The sequence below is a fragment of the Cynocephalus volans genome, chromosome 1 (genome assembly GCF_027409185.1).
Source record: "Cynocephalus volans isolate mCynVol1 chromosome 1, mCynVol1.pri, whole genome shotgun sequence".
Lineage (NCBI taxonomy): Eukaryota > Metazoa > Chordata > Mammalia > Dermoptera > Cynocephalidae > Cynocephalus > Cynocephalus volans.
In genome coordinates, this window is record NC_084460.1 from 237,176,464 (window position 1) to 237,199,586 (window position 23,123).

Consider the following 23,123-nt stretch of genomic DNA (forward strand, 5'->3'; position numbering starts at 1 on the left):
GTCTTCACATACTTTCCCTGCAATATAGTACAGAAAGGCAATAAGGTGGTATCTAGGTGAAGCTCATAGATTCAGGTGCCAGGCTATCATCCAGTTTTGAATCCCAACTCTAACACTTACCAACTATGTAACCTGAAGTTATTTAAACTTTCTGTACCTTGGACACCTTATGGGTACAACAAGGTTGTCAAAGTATCTACCTCACAGGTTATCATGAGAGAAGAAATGAGTAGATACATGTCAAGGGCATAGAACAGCACTGGGCACGTAGGAAGTGCTAAAAAGTAAGAATATTATTCTAAGGCAGCCGCTTTACCAGGCTAGACTGCAAGGATAACCCCCAATCTTGGAATGAGTCAACTTTCCTGCTAAGAAAACAAATCAATATAAGTCCTATGGCCTAAGGCCCTTTGTTTGGCATGACCGAGCACTTTTCTTTGCACAGTCCACTTTGGTTCCCAACAGCAAGGCTGGTTCTGATGCTACACTTTTGTGACTTTCCTGTTATACGGTCTCCTTCTCAGACCTTGCACCAACTCCACCCACCAGTTAGAAGGGGAAAATGGCTGTTCCTTGAGGAAAAATGAGCCCTCAGTGGGGAGCTATCCATGTCTTCTCCAATCCCCATTTTTCTAACTTGCAGGTTAAAGAGATCCTTCAGAATTTCTTCCTACTGAAGCAAGCCAGGTCAGCCTAGTACCTTCTCCATGTGGTTCAAAACATATTGTCAAGAGTCTGTAGTATGAGACATGATCTTTCTCTAGTTTTGCTTGAGACATCTTCCCTCAAGTTTTGTTAAGTTTGTTCATTACAGATATATTTCACGCAGAGGAATTCAGTGAACATGTAATCACTATAGTGATCATATGACATTTTTTGTGCCAATATCTAGGTTCTCTTTCCCTTTTGAGAACTATAACATCCCAACTTTTATTTCAGTTATTGATAACTGTCTTCACTTTTAGTCCAATTATTGAGGTTAGTCTGCCTCCATATCTGGATTTCAGGGGGGTCTTGTACAATCCAATGCATGTATTTTTACCCCCTTGATAACCAGTGATTGGTTCAGGGACTGGTATGAGCTTGTAATTTCTGGATCAACCACATGGAACCTCAATAATAAACAGCTCAAAATAGAATCCTGCTGATATAATTTGAGCTCCAAATCAAGCTAGGTACACAAAAACCAAAGCTGTGTTTCGATAAAGTTTTATGTGTCTATTTAAATGTAGGTGTATCAAATAATAAAGCCAAATGTGAAGGTCTGCATAGGAAAACTGGACAGTTTGCTCACTGTGCTCCCCCTGTTAAAATATTCCCTTTAGCCAAGTTCATGCTGAAATAGAATAAGCCTATAGCCAGTAGCACACATCCCCATCATTAGGGCAGTTCATTAGCCTTTTATCTGCAGCAACAATACCAATCAGTGGATCCTAAAAGTTGGTCTGCACACTGGTATGGACCAGTAATAACATTTCCATCAGTCCATAGCACTGCTCTCAGATAAGTTCTACTGCTATACAAATATGTCAGTGAGCAAAGCCCTGAGCCAAGTTCTAGACATGATATAATGGCAACTGAGAGGGTGCTCCGAAACTCCTTTCCTACTTTCCCTAACCAGTCACCTGGCCTGAACTTTCCCCCAGACTATTCAGGAAGACAGATGAAGCAACTGGAGGCCTTCACGCCTCCATGGCTTCATGGCTTTTAGGTGTGACCAAGATATACTGAAACAGTTTTATATGGCTTCCTCAATACCTAAATACAACAAAATTTTACAAGGAAAAGATGGTGATAAAAACGAAATCCTAGAACAAGTCAATATTTGAGCTCTAGTCTGTGTTGAAAAGAGTTCCAAGATGACAACCTTATATCCAGACCAAAACTAAATGATATAAATATCACAAAATGGAAATATTAATCTCCACATTACAATGTTCAAAAATACATCCTTTTCTGGATATCGGAGTAGAGTACTGCCACCTTTCTTCTGATGTAAAAACTGCCCTTCATTCTAACTATAGATGTCTCTTGATATAAGATAAAAATATTCTTTCTTTTTTGGCATTAGAATGATGATAATATAATAAGATAGGATGATGTATTAATTTTGCTAAGTACATTAAAAAAAAAACTGCCAACTCTAGGTTGGGCCCAATTTTTAACTTTTTAGTATTAAGAGTCCACGACCTTCTAAAGCTTAGAGGCCACTGAGACACAGTGCAGTTCTACAGATTTCTGTTCCCAGGGCTGCCGTAAACTATCTATGCCTGACATTTAAACAAACAAAAAATTAAAAAACATATAGGATACTAATTATATTTCACTTTTAAAAGAACACACTTTACTTCATAATTTTTTTTTCCCTAAGATGCCCCTTATCTGCGAGGGATATGCTTGTTTTTAGACCCTAGGTAAATGCCTGAAACCGTGGATAATACCAAACCCTATATGTACTATATTTTTTCCTATACATAAATACCTGTGATGAAGTTTAATTTATAAACGAGGTAACAGTAAGAGATTAACAATAACTAAAAATAAAATAGCACAATTATAACACTATCCTGTAATAAATGTTAGGTGAATGTGGCCTCCCTCTCTCACAAAATCCTATTGTACTGTACTCGTCCACTTAATATTTTTGGACCACAACTAACTGAAACCTCAGAAAGTGAAACCACAATAAGGAGGGGACTACTGTAATTTAAAAATATACACCACACAGAAATATGATTAAAATACCAAAGACTTATAGGCAGACAACAGAAAATGAGAATCCTTTTTAAAAGACATACATGATAGAAAAGAAAAAAAACCACCTTTATATACTATTTATACATTAATTATAAACCATAGCAGTAAAAGCTTTCCGAACATTGGCAAGAAAAGCTGAAAAATTGTTGGTCTTCCTTACGTTCTCTTGAAATTCTGCTAGGCACTCAAGATGAGGAGTACTATCTGACACTGGAAGAAAAAAAACAAAGACAATTTCAATGAGATTTCTTCATGAGAGAGAAGTATTTCTAATTTAGATGCTCTCACCTGATTTGAATGTCAATTCCACTTTATTGAAATGTTTTCAGCATAAAATTATACACCTGATTTTCATATGCTCACTATTTTGGGGGCCTTTCCTTTGTTTAATCTCTAAATATTCAAATCTTAAGTACTACTACTATCTTGTTTTAAACTTAAACAGACGGTAATCAAGGGATTGAAGAGCTTAGTGATGCAGAATGCCATTTCCCATCATCTTACACCTATATATTTCATTTTAAGTATTTTTACTGTTTTAACAGTTTGTTTTAACTGTTAAATCCTTTTTCTCTGCAAAACTTTGGGCTCACTGACTTCTAGTTTCTGGCCATTGGATAAAAAAAAAACCTTTCACTGCCATTGCTTAATAACATACAATTATGGAAAGAAATATGTAAAGTTTTACAAGAAAAATGAAAGACATCAGAAAATGTGTGCTATTCCAAGAGTGGTCTTCAAAAAGTTCATGAAAAATGTGTGTAATGAAAAAACTATGCATGGATTTCAAAAATTTTTTGCACCAAAATAAGCTCGTACCAACTTGTTATAACATGTCTGAACAGGATCTAGTTTAAGACAAAAAGAAGGATAAGACATCATTTTGAAAAGAGCCCCTGTCAGAGCAACATGAATTCTGTTATAATTGAAACAAGAACAAACATCCAATTGATGGTGAAGCTTAGTGAAAGAATGGTGAAAATTGATACTTTACAAAAAATTTATGTGGACAATGCACCAAAGAAATCAGCAGTTTACAAATGGATAACTCATTTTAAGAAGGGACAAGACGATGTTGAACATGAAGCCTGCAGCAGCAGACCATCCACAGCAATTTGCAAGGAAAACATTAATCTTGCTCATGCCCTAATTGAAGAACACCAACCATTAACAGCAGAAACAATAGCCAGCACCACAGACATCTAAATTGGTTCAGCTTATGCAATTCTGACCAAAAATCTACAGCTGAACACACTTCCTGCTTGATGGGTGCCAAAACTGTTACACCCAGCAGAGCTTTCAATGGAAATTTTAAACAAGTGGGATCAAGATCCTCAAGCATTTATTTGAAGAACTGTTAACAGGAAATGACTCATGGCTTTACCAGTACAATCCTGAAGACAAAGCACAATCAAAGCAATAGCTACGAAGAGGTGGAAGTGGTCCAGTCAAAGCAAAAGCAGACCAGTCAAGAGCAAAGGTCATGGCAACAGTTTTTTGGAGATGTTCAAGGCATTCTGCTTGTTGACTTTCTACAGGGCCCAAGAATGATAACATCTGCTTATTAGGAGAGTGTCTGGAGAAAGTTAGCCAGAGCTTTAGCAGAAAAATGCCCAGAAAAGCTTCGCCAGAGTCCTTCACCACAACAATGCTCCTGCTCATTCCTCTCATCAAACAAGGGTAATTTTGCAAGAGTTTCAATGGGACATCATTAGGGATCCACCTTATAGTCTTCAGTTGACTCCTTTTGATTTCTTTTTGTTTCCTAATCTTAAAAAAGTCTTTAAAGGGCATCCATTTTCGTTTAGTTAGTAATGTAAAAAATTTTGCACTGACATGGTTAACTTCCCAGGACCCTCAGTTCTTTGAGGATGAACTAAATGGCTGGTATCATTGTTTACAAAAGCATATTGAATTTGATGGAGCTTATGCTGAGAAATAAAATTTATATTTTTTACTTTTATCTTTTAATTCCATTCTTCCACAAACTTTTTGAAATTCCCTCGTATTTATAGGGCCTGTTACTCAAATAAGACCCAAAATCACAAAAAACAGTATTACCCTTGTATGTATTATACCAACTGGTACACTGGGAGCAAGTCTCCAGTGAAAGTGTTCAATGGAAAAAAATGATCCTACTTTCTCTACCATCAATCTTGTCCTTTGTCCAAGGGGAAGAAATTAGACCTTATCAGATTTCCAGCTCATTGGTAGAGATTGCTTAGGAAACAAGGTACATGATCACAGCAGAGAAAGAACAGCAAAGAGCACTTGGTTTAAAATTTATCTTGCAGACTCTATTTTAATACACTCTCAAATACTACGAGACTATGTGGTAATAGAGGATATTCAATTTAGAGAAAATTGAGAAGCTAGGTAAGAGGTTTTTTTGGGTTTGCTTTTTAAAATCTAGCACTCACTAGATTGGAATATATTTACCTAAACAGAAAAAAAAAACACAAATTTTTGTATATGAATTAGATTCCCAAAACATAAGTTCCCTAAGAATAGGAATTGAGTCACCAGGGCACATTAGAGCACCAACTCAGCAGTTCACCTGAGCGTCTATCAACTATAAATGATTTAAGGTGATAGCATAAGTGTAATGAGCTAAGAATCCTTTTTATGAATTCCAATAAATTAAGGATTACTTGTAGAGGGACATTAGAAGAATAAAAAAGAGATAAATAAATATATTTCTACTTTCTTCTTGTTCACACTATTATCGATCATGTACATTTCTCATAATCAAAGTCTTTTTGGCTTGCTGCAGAATCAGTAACTAACCTACATTTTGAATGCGTGGGATTTTCAGGATGGGACAGGTTTTATAAAATTTATTTATTTATTTATTATTTCTTCCTGTAAACAAACAGGGAGCCAAAAAATATGGAATGCTTCATGAATTTGCTTGTCATCCTTGCACAGGGGCCATGCTAATCCTCTCTGTATTATTCCAATTTTAGTATACGTGCTGCAGAGGGGAGCACTATAAAATTTATTTTGGGGAAAATAAATTATCACATCCTGATGATTTTACATTTGATTTTAAAATCTCTTACTTGGATAAATTATAATATTAACATTTAGGCAGCCATATTTTTTATAGCTGTAGCTTTGGTTTACGTTCTCTAAAAGGGCAATTCATAGCTGCACATGAAATGCAGTGATCTCTGGTCTTTTAGACTTTTCGCTTACTGTGGAACTGTACCGTCCTGAGGAGCTGTTACTTATTAAGGCTCCTAGATAATATTTATAAATCAAAGCTATTTTAGAAGACAATATCACAAGAAAGAAGATTGGAAAAGGAATATCTTGTGAGAATATTACTTTTCTTCATATTACTTTATATTCTGATTGAAATAACAATTGGGGATGCCAATGTTAAACAGCAGTAGAGACAGTAGTACATACCTTCATAGTCCCTTGCTTCATTTAAATGCAGGGAAAACATATATGGGCTTTCAAAATGCTTAGGATCAATATTAGTGAATATAAACTGCAATTTATCACCTGAAAAGAGATTAAATCATTTAGTATGAGAATATTTTAGTGTGTCAACACATTCAATGGATGTTCTCTTACCCGTCTTTGATTAATATCTGCAATGTTAAGTGTATATACTCACTTAACCAACATCTCCAAATGTAGATGTTACTAATTAGTTTTTAAATATATTGTAGTTTAAATATGACATGAAAAACAAAGGCAATAAAAAATAGATAAATTGGACTTCAATAAAATTAAAAAATTTTGTCCTTCAAAAGATACTATAAAGAAAAGGAAAACACAACCCACAGAATAAGAGAAAATATTTGAAAATAATTTATCTGATAAGGATTAAATATATAGAGTATACTTAAAAACTCTTGCAACTGAACAACAACAAAAAAACAACCTACCCAATTTGATAATGGACAAAGGATTTAAACAAACATTTTCTCCAAAGAATATATACAAATGGCCAATAAACACATAAAAAGATATTCAATATCATTAGTCATTAGGGGAATACAAACCAAAATTACAATGAAATACCATTTCCCACCCAGTAGGATGTCTATTAAAAAAAATAATAATAAAGGAAACAGAAACTAACCAACTAAGTATTGGTGAGGATATGGAGAAATTGGAACCCTTGCACATTGCTGGTGGGAATGTAAAATGGTGCAATTGCTATGGAAAACAGTTTGGCAGTTCCTCAAAATGCTTAAATATAGAATTACAATATGACTCAGCAACCATTCTTAGGTATATACCCAAAAGAAATGAAAACAGAGATTCAAACAGATAACTGTATCCCAAAGTTCATAGCAGCATAGCAATATTCACAGTAGCCAAGAGGTAAATACAACCCGGTGTCCACCAAAAGATGAATGGATAAACAAAACATAATATACAACAGAATATTGTTCAGCCATAAAAAGGAATGAAGTTCTGATACATGCTACAACATAATATTAAGTGAAATAAGCTCCACTCAAAAGGACAATGTATGATTCCACTCATATCAAATATCTATAACAGACAAATTCACAAATAGACAGAAAGTAGATTAGAAGTTACCAGGGAATGGGGTAGGAAAAAATGGGGTTACTACTTAATAGGTACAGAGTTTCTGTTTGAGGTGATGAAAAATTTTAGAAATAGATAATGGTTGGTGATGGTTGCACAACACTGTGAATATAATTAATGTGACTGAATTGTACATTTAAAAATTGTTAAAATGGCAATTTTAAGTTATATATATTTTACCACAATTTTTTAAAAGTATTGTTAAATAAATTTAATGTGACATTTTTCTGTAGTTACCTGTACTTCAAGCCTATTTTTCAAAAGACCTCCAAATGCTCACAAAGGAGTAAAGGCCTGGTGGAAATCCAAAATGGTAGCCACTAACTATATATATTCACATGCATTTTAGGTGTTATTTCTTTCTAAAGCATAAAAATTAGAAAATTTTATTAAAAATTATTTCAATTATAAAAAGAAATCTTCAGGAACTTTAAAAAAATTTGTTTTGCATTCTACTTTAGAATGAAATAAGTCAGAATACCAGATTTTTAACTTTTAATAATAATGGGGAGAGGTGCATACCAAGGAAAAAAGATTTCAGAAGATATTCAGTTAGGAAAAATGAAGGGTTATAACTTGGGTTTTCTCTTCTTTAAAAACGTTATTTCCTTACTAAGACAGTTATGACAAAGTTCTATTTTACATCTAAAAATAGTTTTAAAGCCTTAAAACTGACTGTTAAAAACAGACCTAAACAAAAAATGTCCCCAGGATGACAGTGAACATATACTTAAGAGTTCAATGAATCAAAAGTTCAGAGTTGGTGCTTATATTCTCTTATAATCAAAAGGTTAATTTTTTTTTTATTAAAAACTCATTCCAATTAATAGGAAAAATCCCAAAACCAGTAGATATATGAATAAAGGACTCAACAGGCAAAGGAAGAAATATAATTAGTAAACAAATGGAAAAAATGGTCACCTTTTCATTAATAACCAAAGAAATGCATTTAGAAAAAAAATTTTTTCCATTCATACCTAGTCAACTTCTTAAAAATACTTTAAAACATACAATCCTGGCAAGAATATAATGAAATGGGTTTTCTCATACACAGTAGATAAAAGGGTTAACATAGCAGGCCTGAGCCTGCTGTCCTCAGAACCTTAGAAAGGCTTGCTTGCTGGTTTGCCCCTGGGCTGGTGTGTCTTGGGTCCCTAAGGCCACCTCAGGTTTGGTGATTCGCTGGGAGGACTCATAGGACTCCCTTGGCATACAGTCATACTCAGGGCTAGGATCTAATATAGCAAAAGGTTACAGCATAACCTGCAAAGGAAAAAGATGCACAGGGCACAGCCCAAGGAAAACAGCACCAACTTCCAGAGTCTTTAATGAGTTTCCTGGGGGATAACACCTCACACGTGTCATCACAACTTGACACTGAAGGAATTAAGCACTCCACTAGGTTAGGACTCGTGAAAGTTTGTCCCTCATTTCCTCTAGACTTTGCCCCACGTGCCGTTTTTAATTTGCTGATCCTGTTTAGTATCCTTTCACTAAATAAATCTTAGCCACGAATATGAGTATAGGCTTGAGTCCTGTAAGTCCTCCTAGTGAGTCAGCAAACCTGAAAGTGATCTTGGGGAGCCTGACACAATAGACACTGCTGTAAATTAGTACATTAGCACATGTGATTGCCATAAAAATATCCGTGTGTTTCCTCTCTGGGAAACAATTCCATGAAAATATACAAAAAATGGGAGGTTTATGTTCACAACCATGCCAAAAATATACTTATAAAAATACAAGATAATAAATAACCAACACATCACTAATTATGTTAGGGTGATAAAAAGAAATTGTAATTTTTTCCTATTTTCTAAAAAGTTAATACCCAATATGGTCATTATTTTATTTGAAAATATTTTTTAAATTCTCCTCTACTCAAGAAAAGATAATACTCTTCCAATCTCCTATGTTTTACTTAAATTAATACACATACCATAAATTTTTCGAATTTCTAGTCCAAGTCGATCTTTATATAAGTCTGCAGATTTCTGTAGCCTTTTCAACCGCTCTTCATTAGCTTTGTTAGCACTGGAAATAACTAATGAAAAAACAAACACACATAGTAACAAATATTTTAAATGCCACTCTATTAATGCTCATTAAATTAATTTTTAAAACTTAAAAACCAATGTAAAAATGATGCCAGGCATATGAATCTGCTTACATTTGTTCAGTTTTTATCTCTGCTATTAGCAAAAAGAGCCTCTGTTCATTCAAGATGGAAGGAAAAATTGCTTGAGAAAATATGTGTAGATAGTGGAGAGGAAGAAGTTTTGTTCTATCTTATTATGTAAGTACCATGAATAAATAGGCCAGACATTTGCATGGCTAGCATAACAATAAAAGACTTCTTTTATACTATTTTGCTCTTCCTTGATGGCCAAGGGTACACTAATTGTTCATGGAGAAAATACTCTATTCCCTTAATCATAACTATTTCTCATGAGAAGTCAGGCTTATTTCATGCTAGTTTAGATTTTTTTTTTTTTAAGTTTGCACAATAGTCCCTAAATAATACCTAGCAGATGAGAAAAAGAATTCCACAATTTAGACTTGGATAAGAATCTACAAGAAAAAGAATTACCAAAGCAAACTTTGCTATTTTAAAGAGCTTTGAAGAATTGATTACTTAGTTTGTGGGCAAATAAGGCTCCTTTCTAAAAGAAGCATTCATTTAAATATGAAAGTTTTCTAGACTAAGAGACTATGCAGCACTATGACAGTGCTTAATATCACCTGGCAGAGAATGTATGTTCAATAAATATTTGTTGCATAAATCACAAACTATGGCATCTCTAAGGCAAATCTTATACAGTAACATGGTCTCCCTCTCCACTTAATTAAACACTCATATCTATTTCATTATTACTCTGGTTATATTAGAAACCAAAGGATTCTTAGTAATTATATTAGGGTGATAAAAACAATTTTAAGTAAAACAAAAGACTTTTAAGTAAAACAAAAGAAAATAAAACCCACTTAGCTAACTTTACCAACACCTTGCAGAGACAAGTGGCTGGCTATGCCCTGAGGTATTATCCATTTTTAGCAACAAGCAGCAGGCAATATGTACATAATAATTGTGAACCATTACCACTTTGAAATTTAGATTGTTTTAAATATGATTACAACTAGGAACTTACTTTCCTTCTTCCTAGAATATTCTTCCTTAAGATTCTGGATATTTACAGCCAGTACTTCCAATTCCTGCTTTTTGCCTTTCACTTCATCAATCAGCCTTGACAAATTATCTTTTTTTTCTTGAATGAGCTTATTGTGCCTGGAGATCTCTGTAAGAAGCACAAGGTATTAGCTAGAATACATAAGCTTTGCTCTCTGACATGTATCTAAAACCAAAATTTATAGACTTTCATAAGATGAATAAAGAATGTTTTGATTTATAAGCATTTCCTAACAATGCAAAAATTTTATAAGACCAAAAAAGAAAAAAATACTAATGTATTCTTTCTTGTCTTTGAAAACAAAAATGAGACAGAAATGCTTTCTAAAATGAGAATACCAAATTAAATCAAGAAATAGAACATCAGAATAATGACCCTTACAACTCCTCCCTCCAAATAAGTACATAGATTAAACTCACCACCAAAGACAACCAAACTCTAGAAGACGGCTTTACACAGTGCTTTAAAGAAACAGCTAATTCTAACACTATATAAATTATTCCGGAACACACCAAAAAGATGGAAAGAAGGAAAGAAAGGTAGGCAGGCAGGCAAATCTTACAAAGTTAGCATAATTCAGAAACAAAAATCCAATAAAGATAACACCACCATCCCTCCATCCACAACCATATAAACTAATATCACTTAAAAACATAGGTATAAAAATGCTTAATAAAATATTAACTTACATTAAAAATAATACACTAAGAGCAAATATGGTTTATTCTAAGGATATATAATGAAGGTGTAATATTAGAAAAATCTATCAGATGAATAGGAATTGAAGAGACATTTTATGTAAATTTAGCGCCTACTCCTAATACTACTGATTCTGAAGTAGAGGGACATTTCTTTAATATGACAGAAACAAAACAAAATTGTTTCAAATCTCCTAACATACTTAAAGAGAAACACTGAGAGGTATTTCAAAAAGGAATAAAACAAGGATGCTTTAAATAACCTTAAAATAATTGCTATCATCGTTATTTAATATTTTCCCTAGAAGTTTCTGGCCAACTCAAGATATATAACCAGTAAAATCACTGGAAAGGAAAGACAATTTTCATCATATGTAAAAAAAACCAGATATCTATCTAGAATACTCAAATCTACAAGAATTTGCAGTACTAAGTAAACAAAATCAATAGCTTTCGTAAATGTCATCAATTAATAATACATATATGAGAATAGTTGAGGTAGTTTTTGCTATTCCATGCTATTTTTAAGTACTGAAATACTGCTTTTTATGGCTCTCTCAGATACTGGCCAGCACCTCATTCCCCTTCTGGCTTCAGTCCCTTCCCCGTCCCTGCCTTCCCCAGGTCACCATCACTATCCCTACAAGCCCTCTTAGCCCTCTTCCAACACTCAGCTGCTGCAACTACCCACACCCTATGCACAACCAAAACAAAAGTAAGAACAAAACCCATTCATGAACCTGGCCAGACCTCTCTGCTGGGAAAGTGAATAACACCGGCTGGCCCACTTCTTCCTGTGTTGGCTGGAAAACAGATACAACTGCTGTTACTCGGGGCCTGCTGCCCAGATACAGTGGTCCTAAACTGTGTTTTAGGGCGGGAAGCCACTAAAAGCCCAAGAACTCTAGGGCAGAGGGTACTGAGGTCAAAGAAGCAAAGCCAGTAGAGTCCAAAGGGTGCTTTAAAATGTGCTTATGAATTTTTTAATTAAATTAAATATTTAGTTTTACTAATACTTAAATGAAATTAAGACACTTTAAAGTAAAATGCCATTAATAATACTAGTAGTCTGGCATTATTGTCACTTAATTCCAGAATTGGAATTACAAGTAAATCTGTATTCCAAGGATAAATGATGTTAGGAAATGTTTTCTTAGAGTTAAACAAGTTAGTCTACCACAGAACCTCTGAGGACCTTAAATAAACACTGATGGATTTTGGACATGGCCAGTGCCATTGTGCACGCAATAAGCACCAGCACAAAATAGCCGCCGGCCTCATCTTCCATTCCAGCACCAAGCCCCCCACTTCCCTTTACGAGAAGCCTCCTGACTTAGAAACAAGTTTCCGGCTTCTGCGTCGGGGCAGTTCTCCACCCAGTTACATCAACCTAATGGTCCTTCCCCCAGTACATTTTGCGCCCCAAAGCTAATATAAACTCTCACAAACCCATTGTTGGGGCTGTCCACCATTTTCAGGGCAGCCCTGGGCCCTGTGCCACTCTGAGCACAGCCCAGCAGATTTCTTTCTTTAATAAAGCTTGAACAGTACCCAGCATCTCGGCTCACTTTCTTTCAAATACCACACTAAAGGGAAATACGCTTGATCTATTTTCCCAAATTGAACTGAGCATGGAATTCTTTGCTTGAGGAACATCTCTCCATACCATCATTCCCCGGCAACAGGGAAATCTAATTTACAGTGGTAACAAAATATTTGGGAAGAACCTAGATCAAGAAATATGTAGGCTCTGTATAAAAGAAACTCCAAAACTTGCCTGAGACACATATTTGACCTGGATATATGGAGAGACACTTTATGCTTCTAAATATTATAAAGATGCCAATATTTCCCCAATTCACTTCTATATGTACTTACAGCCCCAGTGAAATTTGAGGTGAAAAGAAAGGAAAGATCTAACAAAAATAATTATTAAATTTATCAGACAAATACACTGGTGAGAATAGTTAGGAAAATATGAAAGGAAAAATAACAAGGAAAGGGACATGCCCTATCAGATTTAACATCTGGGACTGTGACACGGTAATATAACAGTGGGGTACTGACATATTGCTCAGCGAAACAAAAAAGAAATCAGCAAACAAACATTAGCGTATTTAAGAAGAGAACATGATAAGTAAAATATCATATAATCAATGTTCAAGAAGTGGATTATTCCCTAAATAGTGCTGAAATCCAAAATAAATTCCACATTAAACATTTAAATATAAATGAAATCTTACGAATCCTAAAAGCAGTATCCGTGAATATAAAATTAACCATACGCATGGATATAGATCTTTTTACTCAAAGGCAAAAAGATGATCTTTTTACTCAAAGGCCAAAAGAAAGCAAAGAGGCATATATTGGCTACATGAAAATTAACATGCAAGTGAAAAAATTCATGCTTGACTCAAATGAGTCCAAAATTCTACTATACGGTAGGTACTTTACTAAGTATCTTATATTTGTATAAATTTACTTAAGTTTCTCAATAATACTATCATGCAGGTCTTACTCTCTTCTTTAAAAGAGGAAAAAGACTCAGCAATTCAGTAACTTCCCAAAGCTGTATTTGCCAGGATGCAATAAATAAGACCTGCATTCAAACTCAGATCTTGACTTCAAAGGCAATGCTTTTGTTCATTAAACTATCCTCCTCCAACAATGGGTTACTATTTTAATCGAAAGAGGAAGACACAAATACAAATTCCTAAGGGAAAAAAAAGGGATAAACAGATGAAACAGAATATAGATGGTTGATAAATATTAAAGATAACTTACCCCGAGTAATTACAGAAATGTAAGTAAAGCATTTTCATTTATTACACTAAAGTTTACAAAAATAATAGCTAATTTGAGAGGAATGCAAAACACTAGGGTCCTTCTGGAAAATATTTTTGACACTGTAAAACAAAAGAGCGTTTAGCTCAGTTGGTTAAAGTGCAGTGTTATAACACCAAGGTCAAGGGTTCAGATCCCTGTACTGGCCAGCTGCCAAAAACAAAATTTAATTAAAAAAAAAAAAAAGTTTGAAGGATATTTATCTTCTTTGGTCTAGCAATATCATTTTTACAAAGTTACCCTAGAAAACAGGATATGTGCAATGTTCCATTTACTTTTCTGTATTTTCCAAGAATTTGAACATGATCATATTATGTCAAGGATAATTTAAAAATAAATATCTTATCAGAATTATGAGACAGAAAAATGCTACTTTAAAAGAAATTAAGTAGAATTATACTGCAAAAAGAAATTCAGATTTAAAGTCAAAAGGTCTCAGCTCCAATCCAGCTTATCAGTTGTTACCCAAGGATCTTGCCAAATTACAACTTCTGAGGCTCTCATTTGCAAAATGTTAATAATAAAGGTTACCCCATCCATTTACCTCACAGGGTTAGAGTATCTAATAACAGTGTAAACACGTTTAAGCTATTAAGTGATTCATACATACTACACATCAAGTGTTTTTATGACAAACACTGTGAAAGAACTGTGCGGATTTGTGCCAATACAAAATGTAGAGGCCCTTAGTGTTACATGACTATTATTGTCACGTGTGCACAATAATAGGCTTTCTCTTTTATTCCCAGGGCCAATATTTAACTTTCTCCACTGCTCACCACAGAAACCCTCCCTTGAGCTTTCCCTTCAATGAAGAAAGATCAATTTGGTACATTGGAAAAAACACTGATATGTTGGCTGCAATCCTAGATCTTGTATTGATGTGAGGCAAGTTTCATAACCTCAGTAAACTTCAATTTCCTCATTGTATAACAGGGATGATTGCTGTCTGCACAGATTGCAGTATTTAAGATAATTTAGAGCCTAGCCCATAGTAGATGGTTCTCACTTTCAACAGATGATTTTCTTCCTTGTGATAACTAGATGAAACAAATGCTCCAGGTGGGCCAGAATTTCCGGCTACTCTGTTCTCTGCAGTACCTCCCTGCAAGGGTATCTGGCACAGAGTCGAAGCTCAACAAATATTTGTGGGTGAATGAATTCCATAAACCTTCCCTACTCCCAAAATATTATTTATAACAGTGGCTTCTCTTTTGCCAGAGTAACAGTGACTCCTTCTCTAATCCAAGGCTAATCCAGATTCCCTTCCCTCTCTTCATCTAATTATCACTTCTTTTTTTCATATCTTCAAAATCTACTTCCCCTCTGACTTCTTATATGCAGCAAATAAAAATGCTCACTTTAGGATGCACACCTTAAAAGTGAACAGAAAAGCTCAGCCATGTCACCCTATCTCAGTGTAACTACTATCTCTTCCATTTAAGCTTCTTGAAAGCATTCCACACTATTTCTTCATCTCCTAACTACAAAGGGACTTGTGCCCACAACACTCCACTAAAACTGGCTCTCACTTAAGGTCTTCCAAATTAAATAACTTCTTTCCAAATTATTAAATTTGGAAAGAAATGATTTTATATATTATTAAATCTAAAAATGTCTTACAAATTATTAAATTCAGAGACTTTCAGTCTTATTGGACCTATCTGTGACTTCCCAGTGTTGACAACACCCTTTCTTGGTTCTCTTCTTTTCCAGTTTCTGTGACCTCTCTTACTTCCTCTGCTCTCCAGTTGCTAATTTTGTCTTTCCTGGTCCTTTCCATTTATCTCCCACTCAAATTATGGAGAGGCAATGGAATACTGTGAATGTGAGGTCTCTAAGTCAGACTGTTTGGGGCAAATCACAATCTCTCTGAACTTGTGGTCTCATCACTAAAATGGAAATAATAACTACAATATCTACCTTGGAAAACTGTCATGAGGATTCAAGGAGACAGTGTATGCAAAGAGGGTAGCACAGTACCTGGCACATAGCAATGATTCAATGAATATTAGTTATTATCCTAAGCAATCTTTTCTCATTCTACACATTCTTCCACAGCTTCAACCCCTCAAATACACTAAAGACTCCCAAATCTCTATATTCAGCAAAGATTACTTTCCTGGCTAGCCTCCAGACTGATATATCCATTTCATAGCAGACATCTCCACCTGCAAGGCCCTCAACATATTCACTCAACATTTGAAACTAAACCCATCTACATTTTCCGCCCACCCCTAAAAACATGCTCCTCCTCTTCTAACCCCTCGCTTGGTAAATGCATCACCTTGATCCGTAGTCCGCGTCAGAAGAAAGGAATCATCCTAGGCCACATAATGCCCTTACCTTCAGGCCGGCACTCATGAGTCTACCTCCTCAGAACCATGACTAGTCCTCATTATTTGCCTGCACCAATACGCTTTTCCCTTTAACTGGTCTCTTTATGGCCTACCATCTCACTCCCCTCCTGTCAATGGTGCATGACACTGCCAGAGTGCTTTTTCTGTAATACAACCCAATGTCATTTTCTAGGTTAAAATCCTATAGCAACTCCTTATCTCCTGAAGAACAAAGTCTATATACATAATGTCCTCCTCCTCTACCATCTGGCCAATCAGTTCTCCTTCCAGCCACTTCCCTGCTACTTACCATCTACACTATACTTTAGCTATCCCAGACCTCAACAAGCTTGTGTTTCTGCCACATTCCATGTACTGTTCTCTCTTCCTAGAATGTAACGCTGAATCTGATGAACTTCCCCAACTCTCCTCTATGTGATCTTCTCCAGGGTAGTGTGATAGAATCAACTGTGTAGGTTCAAATTATGTTTCTGTTCATTACCAGCTGTCTTACCTTGAGCAAGTTACTGAACCTCCTCTCTGTCCCTGTCTCTTCATCTATAAGGTAAGATCAAAAACAGTATCTATACCTCTTGGGGTTGTTGTGAGGATTCAATGAATCAATATATGCAAAGAGTTTACAATAGGGCCAGGCAAATGGTATATGCTGTGGACTGAATGTCCCCCTAAACTCAATGAAGCCTAAATTGTGTCCCCCAATGTTCCAAGTATTGGAAACTTGGCCCCCACTGTAATTGTTGAATGCAGGAAATCCTATTATGGATGGTAATTGAAAGATGGGGTCTTGAAGAGGTGATTAGATTGTAGGACTAAGCCATAGCAAATGGATTAATAATGGTCAGAGGCATGGTTCTGAGGGCTTTAAAAGGAGAGCACATGAGAGTCTCTCTCTCTGTGTTCAGCCATTTTCTGCAAAACCCCTGCAAAGCTGTAAAGCCACTACCAAAGAAGACCCTCACCAGATATATTCCCTGGACTTTGGATTTCCCAGCCTCTGAAACTGTAAGCAATAAATTTTGTTTTCTTACAAACCACCCAGTTGTGTTTATTTTGTTATAAGCAGCAAAAACAGACTAATACAGTATATAAGGTAAGGAAAAATCAAGCCCTCCAAATTCTATGGTTGCATAGCACCTATGCCATTGTTATAGCAACTATTACAATGTATCTTCCTTGTGATTTCCCTGTCTATATTTGCCACTAAATTGTGAGATTATACCCTATGCATTGTTGTCTTCTCCATGCTGGGCAATAGCAGTTAAATGTTCACTGAATTAATTAAACTTAGGTAAATTATATTTCTGTTCAAATACAAACTGATTTTTTAAAAGAAAAATATTGATGAAGCTTTTAGACTATTTAGAACACATCTTCACACTACAGATAATCTAAGAGCATGCTTTCAGACTCACTAGTAAAATTGACAAACTTTTTACCCTAAAATTGTTTCAAACTTAATATTCTAATCCCTAAGGATTCTACAAATCAAGAGTGTATAAAGAAACCAAACTCATTCTCTCTTTTTCACACATGCACACAAAAAGAGGTCTTCCTTTTTGCTTTTGGTTACAGAAGGTGCGAGAGAAGCAATGAAAGGACATGGAAGTTTCGGAGCAACTTAGAAAGTAAACATGGGGGCCGATCCTGTGGCTCACTCAGGAGAGTGCCGCGCTGGGAGCGCGGAGGGTGTGTATTCAGATCCTATATAGGGCTGGCCCATGCGCTCACTGGCTGAGTGCAGTGTGGGCGACACCAAGCCAAGGGTTACGATCCCCTTACCAAAAAAGTAAACATGGGTAAAAGTCTAGCATAATAACCAACCAGGGGTTACAAAGTCAAATGCCTTTGTGGGCCGTACCATGAGTAAAGTGGGCAAGACAAGGCAAATGGGGACTTTGCCAAATGGGGACTGTGGCAAATGAAAGAACACATGTTTGTGTAAGGACATTCCAATTTAGTAATGTTTAAAACATGGTGCCTCTTTACTGAGTACCTCTCATAGAATTTGACCTGTGGCCACAAGTTTGTGGCCTGTGCAGAAGAGTTCAGTAAAAGATACTGATCCACTCTGGACAATCTGGAGTGTGGTAGAAATGGAAGGCAAAAACAGAAGTAAAAACATGGAGAGAAAGACTGTCAGAATACTAACACTACCCCTTACCCCAAAGAGCTGAGAATCTTTTCAATCCCCAGGCTGTGATTTCCAATGTGAAAACAAACACGTTTTTAAAAAAATACTGGCCTTTGTACATCAGCATAAATAAATCTAACAAGCATAATGCTGAGTGAAAAAGGGACAGAATCCATACAAAATGATGTCATTTATATAACATTCAAAAACACAATAGTAAACCACATATTTATCAGTTAGTTCTGGAAGACTAAAAAAACTTGTGATCTACAGTTTTTCACATACGATTTTTGTATTCCAGAAACATCTCAACCATTCGCTCTTCCTCCTTTAATTTCACGGACATCTTTTCTGAAAGAGAAATTGGAATTGAAGTTTCGATTTGGCTGTAATAACACTAAAAAATAAACAAGAACAGCAAAAACAGCATGTTACAAGTTAACTTTAGATACCTGCAAATACTTTAATGGATTCCTTGTTGGTACCTCTTAGCCCCATCATCTGACAGGAGGTGTCAGTGCTTGTGAATTTATTCCAAAATTCATTTATCCTTTTATCGACTAGTGCCAGTTCATCTTCTACCATTATGAGACAATGCTGCAAATAGAACACACATTGTAATTCTTAAGAATTATTGAAATCAAATCAGCCACATATTCCAATCAGGTATTTTGGCAGTCTGGCTTTTGCTAGAAAACGGCTAACAACTTATCTTTAACTCTACATATTCCAGGGTAGATCAAGCCACCTGGGCTTAACTGTGGTTAAGGTACAGCAAGAATCCAGGACACATTTAACTCGTTAGTAGTTAAGTGTAATTGCACAGGATACTCACATGGTTTACGACCCTGGGAAAACGACCCTGATTCTGTTTTTTCACAAGTAAAACTGGTGACTTCTAAGGCCCTGTCCAACTCTGACCTTTTCTGATTCTAGACTGAATAGCCAGGTGGTCGACCCCCCTTCCATAGGATAAGACCCCACACATCCACATATCTCTCCCTCCCACCCCAGATCAGGAAAGGTAGCAGCAGAAACTGGGTTCAGTCCAAGACGTGTACAAGTAACCACGATTCTCGGCCTCAGGATCCTCCTCTATAAAAGGAAGTCCTAGAAGACTCCAGGCCCCAACAGTTCTCTGTGACGCTAAAACCTTCCCAGGAAGGCCACAGACATCGTTTTCTGTGAAACAGGATCCGCGGCCTCGCCGCTGTCCACCGCGCCAGGTCCCAAGGCCTGAACAGCAACAAGACTCGCGTTTCACAAACACCGCCCCAAATACCCACACTCCGTCCCCAAACCCACTTTCCACTATCGCGACAGGCGAGTTGAGATGCCCAGCTCGGCCCCCACATCCCTCACCTTCACGGGCGGGCCTGAGCCCCGCCGCTTTCCCCAAACCAGGTCGGCGCCGCCTTGGGCCAACAGCCGGTGTCCGACCCAGCTCCCGGAGCCGCGCCAACTTTCAGATTTCAAACCCAGAGCACCTCCCGCCACCCGCCTTAGGGCGCCCACTCGCCTTCTGATTGGTTGATGGCACTGGCTTTCTATGAAGGGATTGGTTGATTTCACTCTCCGGGATTCTCGCGGATATAATGAGGGAAAGGGCATTCTGGGATTGGTAGTTTTTTCTGAGCGACAGCTGTGCTTTGGAGTTAATAGCTCGCAGGGGACTTGCCCCAGGACAAGCCATTCATCGGTTTCAAATACAGCCTTCTGCAACAAATATAAATAATGAATTTTAATCGTTCTTTTGGAATATATACCCTGTTCTTTGATACTACCCGTAGCTTAAATAAAGCTAATTAAAAATAATAACGCTAACAAAAATGCCACTGCTTAATCTGTGTCTCATCATTTGATAACTCTTCACTGAGAAGTGGCTGAAATATTACTGTTTACTGGCTTCTGACATTAACAGCCCCCCAATTTCCTGATTCTCCGTTCTTAACCATGTAAATTAAAACAGAAGCATTAAAATGCAGCAACTAGTACTAGTAGTCACTACCAATTCAAACTCAATGACACAAAACTTTTAATGGCCAAGATTCTTGACACTTGCCTTCTCTAATAGGCCGTGTTGCAGTGACAAGTGAAAAGGAGAGGAAGAAGTCAGAGTTAATTCCAGGTTTCTAGACTGGAGTTTGACAGAATAGTGATGCTGCTGGCAGAACTGAAATTGTCCACACAGTTGGTTTGGTGTGTTGGCAGAAGGATGTTGCAGGGAGGCAGAGGCATAATGAGTTATGAGTTTAATATATTGATCCAAGTGTTACTATCCTGTATGCAAAATACATCTCTAATTAATTAGCACAGTGGCTAATTGTTCCAATTCTGCAATAAGACTGCCTGGGTTTGAAATCCAGGCTCCAACATTTTACTACATGTGAACTTGGCAGTTTACTTAGTTTCTTGATCCTCAGCTTTCTCATCTACAAAGTTAGGGCAATAATAATAATAATAATTCCTTCTTCATATACCCAACATACAGACTGAAAGAGATAATAAATGCAAATGCCTTAGAACAGGTCCCTATAATGTAGGTACTCAAAAGAGTTTCTTGTTTTTCTGATTTATACCATACCTACTTTCTATGCGATAGGCTGGCATATTAAAACACATATAAGTAACACTTTAAACAGAACAAAATTTTAGTGAAGAAATAGGTAAATTGTTCCAGTTGAATACTTACTTTAGCTAAGGCAATACATATTACTCCTATTTACAAGAAAATAACACTACTTGTAGAATCCTGTTTAAACGAAATGTGCATTTGCTATATCTGGAAATACAGAATACATCCAGTCCACCCCAACTCAAGTTGAATTAATCAATCAGTTAGGTGTGGTTATTTAGCATTATCCACTTAATAATTTGCCAGTATCTCACAAGTACAACAACTTTAGTTTCAATACAATGGGTACTAAATTTTTAACAATAATCAGAAAACAGCTTTAGTTATTTCTTCAGGTCCTTACTAGTTCAAGAAAGTAAATTATTTTCTCAGCTTGTAATAATGCTTGGACCATCTCCCTAATGCATTCTTGATGAAATCTGGCAGAGCATGGATCTGGCAGATCTATGTGCAAAATGGAAAAAGAGTTCATCAGCAAGGCTTTGAAATATTTGCCACTAACATAAAGCTGCAACTGTATTTCTTAGCTGACTTATTTTTCTGCCCTCCTTAGTGGACTATTTTTGTAAAGTTGACTTCAATTATGAGTGGGCAGAAACATTTATACAGTCCTCAGAATAGGCACTTACTGTTTATAAAAATTCCCTCTTTTCTACTCTCCTAACTTCTCTAACAATGTTTTTAGGGTCTACTAGAACAATATTTGGCTATCTTGCATAACTTCAAACTCAAAAGGACTAGAACACTATTAAAATCACCTGCTGTGATCCTTGAGGACAGGAAAGCGGCACAAGCTATTCAACAGATTTGCCAAAGAAAAGACAAGCTGCAGGGAAGTTCTGTTGTCCAGGATCTCCAAGTAAGTGAAAAGGATTCACATCTGAATCCTTCTTAGTAAAGTTGAGGAGGAAAGAAAAACAGATAAAGAACCCTGAGGATATCTCCTCTAAAGAATGGAAGATAAAAATGGCTAGTAATGTGAAGTCAAAGTCATTATTTTCATCTTTGACCACGACATATTTTTAAAAATAAAGCTCCGAAACCAAACAGTAAATCAGAAAGCAAGGAACAAATGACACCTAAGACAACCAAACAACCAATAAAATGCTAGGAATAAATCAACACCTTTCAATAACAACTCTTAATGTTAAAGGCTTAAATTCCCCAATTAAAAGACACAGACTGGCTGACTGGATCAAAAAGCAGGACCCAACTATATGCTGCCTACAAGAGACCCACCTCACCCATAAAGATTCACACAGACTAAGAGTGAAAGGATGGAAAAAGATTTACCATGCAAACAGAAAAGAAAAACGAGCTGGAGTAGCTATTCTTATATCTGACAAAATAGACTTTAAACTAAAAACCATAAAAAGAGACAATGAGGGACACTACTTAATGATAAAAGGACTGATCCATCAAGAAGACATAACAATCATAAATATGTACGCACCCAATGTTGGAGCAGCCAGATTTATAAAACAAACTCTATTAGACCTAAAGAAGGAAATAGACACTAATACCATAATAGCAGGGGACCTGAACACTCCACTGTCAATATTAGACAGATCATCTAGGCAAAGAATCAGTAGAGAAACACAAGATCTCAACAAGACTCTAGAACAATTGGAATTGGCAGATATCTACAGAACATTCCACCCAACAACCTCAGAATATTCATTCTTCTCATCAGCACATGGATCATTCTCCAGGATAGATCACATATTAGGTCACAAATCAAGTCTCAATAAATTCAAAAAAATTGGAATTATCCCATGTATCTTCTCAGACCACAATGGATTAAAACTAGAAATTAATAACAAACAAAACTCTGGAAACTATACAAACACATGGAAATTAAACAGCATTCTACTTAATGACATATGGGTCCAAGAAGAAATCAAGCAGGAAATCAAAAAGTTTATTGAAACTAAT

General features: G+C 36.2%; 1 protein-coding gene and 1 non-coding gene across 2 annotated transcripts; both read right to left on the bottom strand.

Moving 5' to 3' along the window:
- Nucleotides 1-2,842: 2,842 nt before the first annotated feature.
- Nucleotides 2,843-19,991, bottom strand: SPC25 (SPC25 component of NDC80 kinetochore complex). The gene is made up of 7 exons (XM_063079691.1): nt 19,916-19,991; nt 19,006-19,150; nt 18,839-18,904; nt 10,482-10,628; nt 9,272-9,376; nt 6,172-6,270; nt 2,843-2,967 (listed from the first exon to the last, which is right to left on the bottom strand). Exons 2-7 carry the CDS (start codon nt 19,136-19,138, stop codon nt 2,843-2,845), a joined length of 675 nt encoding a protein of 224 aa, XP_062935761.1. The 5' UTR covers nt 19,139-19,150; nt 19,916-19,991.
- LOC134365090 (U6 spliceosomal RNA) lies at nt 5,641-5,747 on the bottom strand. The gene has a single exon (XR_010021927.1). It is a non-coding gene; the product is annotated as a U6 spliceosomal RNA (small nuclear RNA).
- Nucleotides 19,992-23,123: the final 3,132 nt, after the last annotated feature.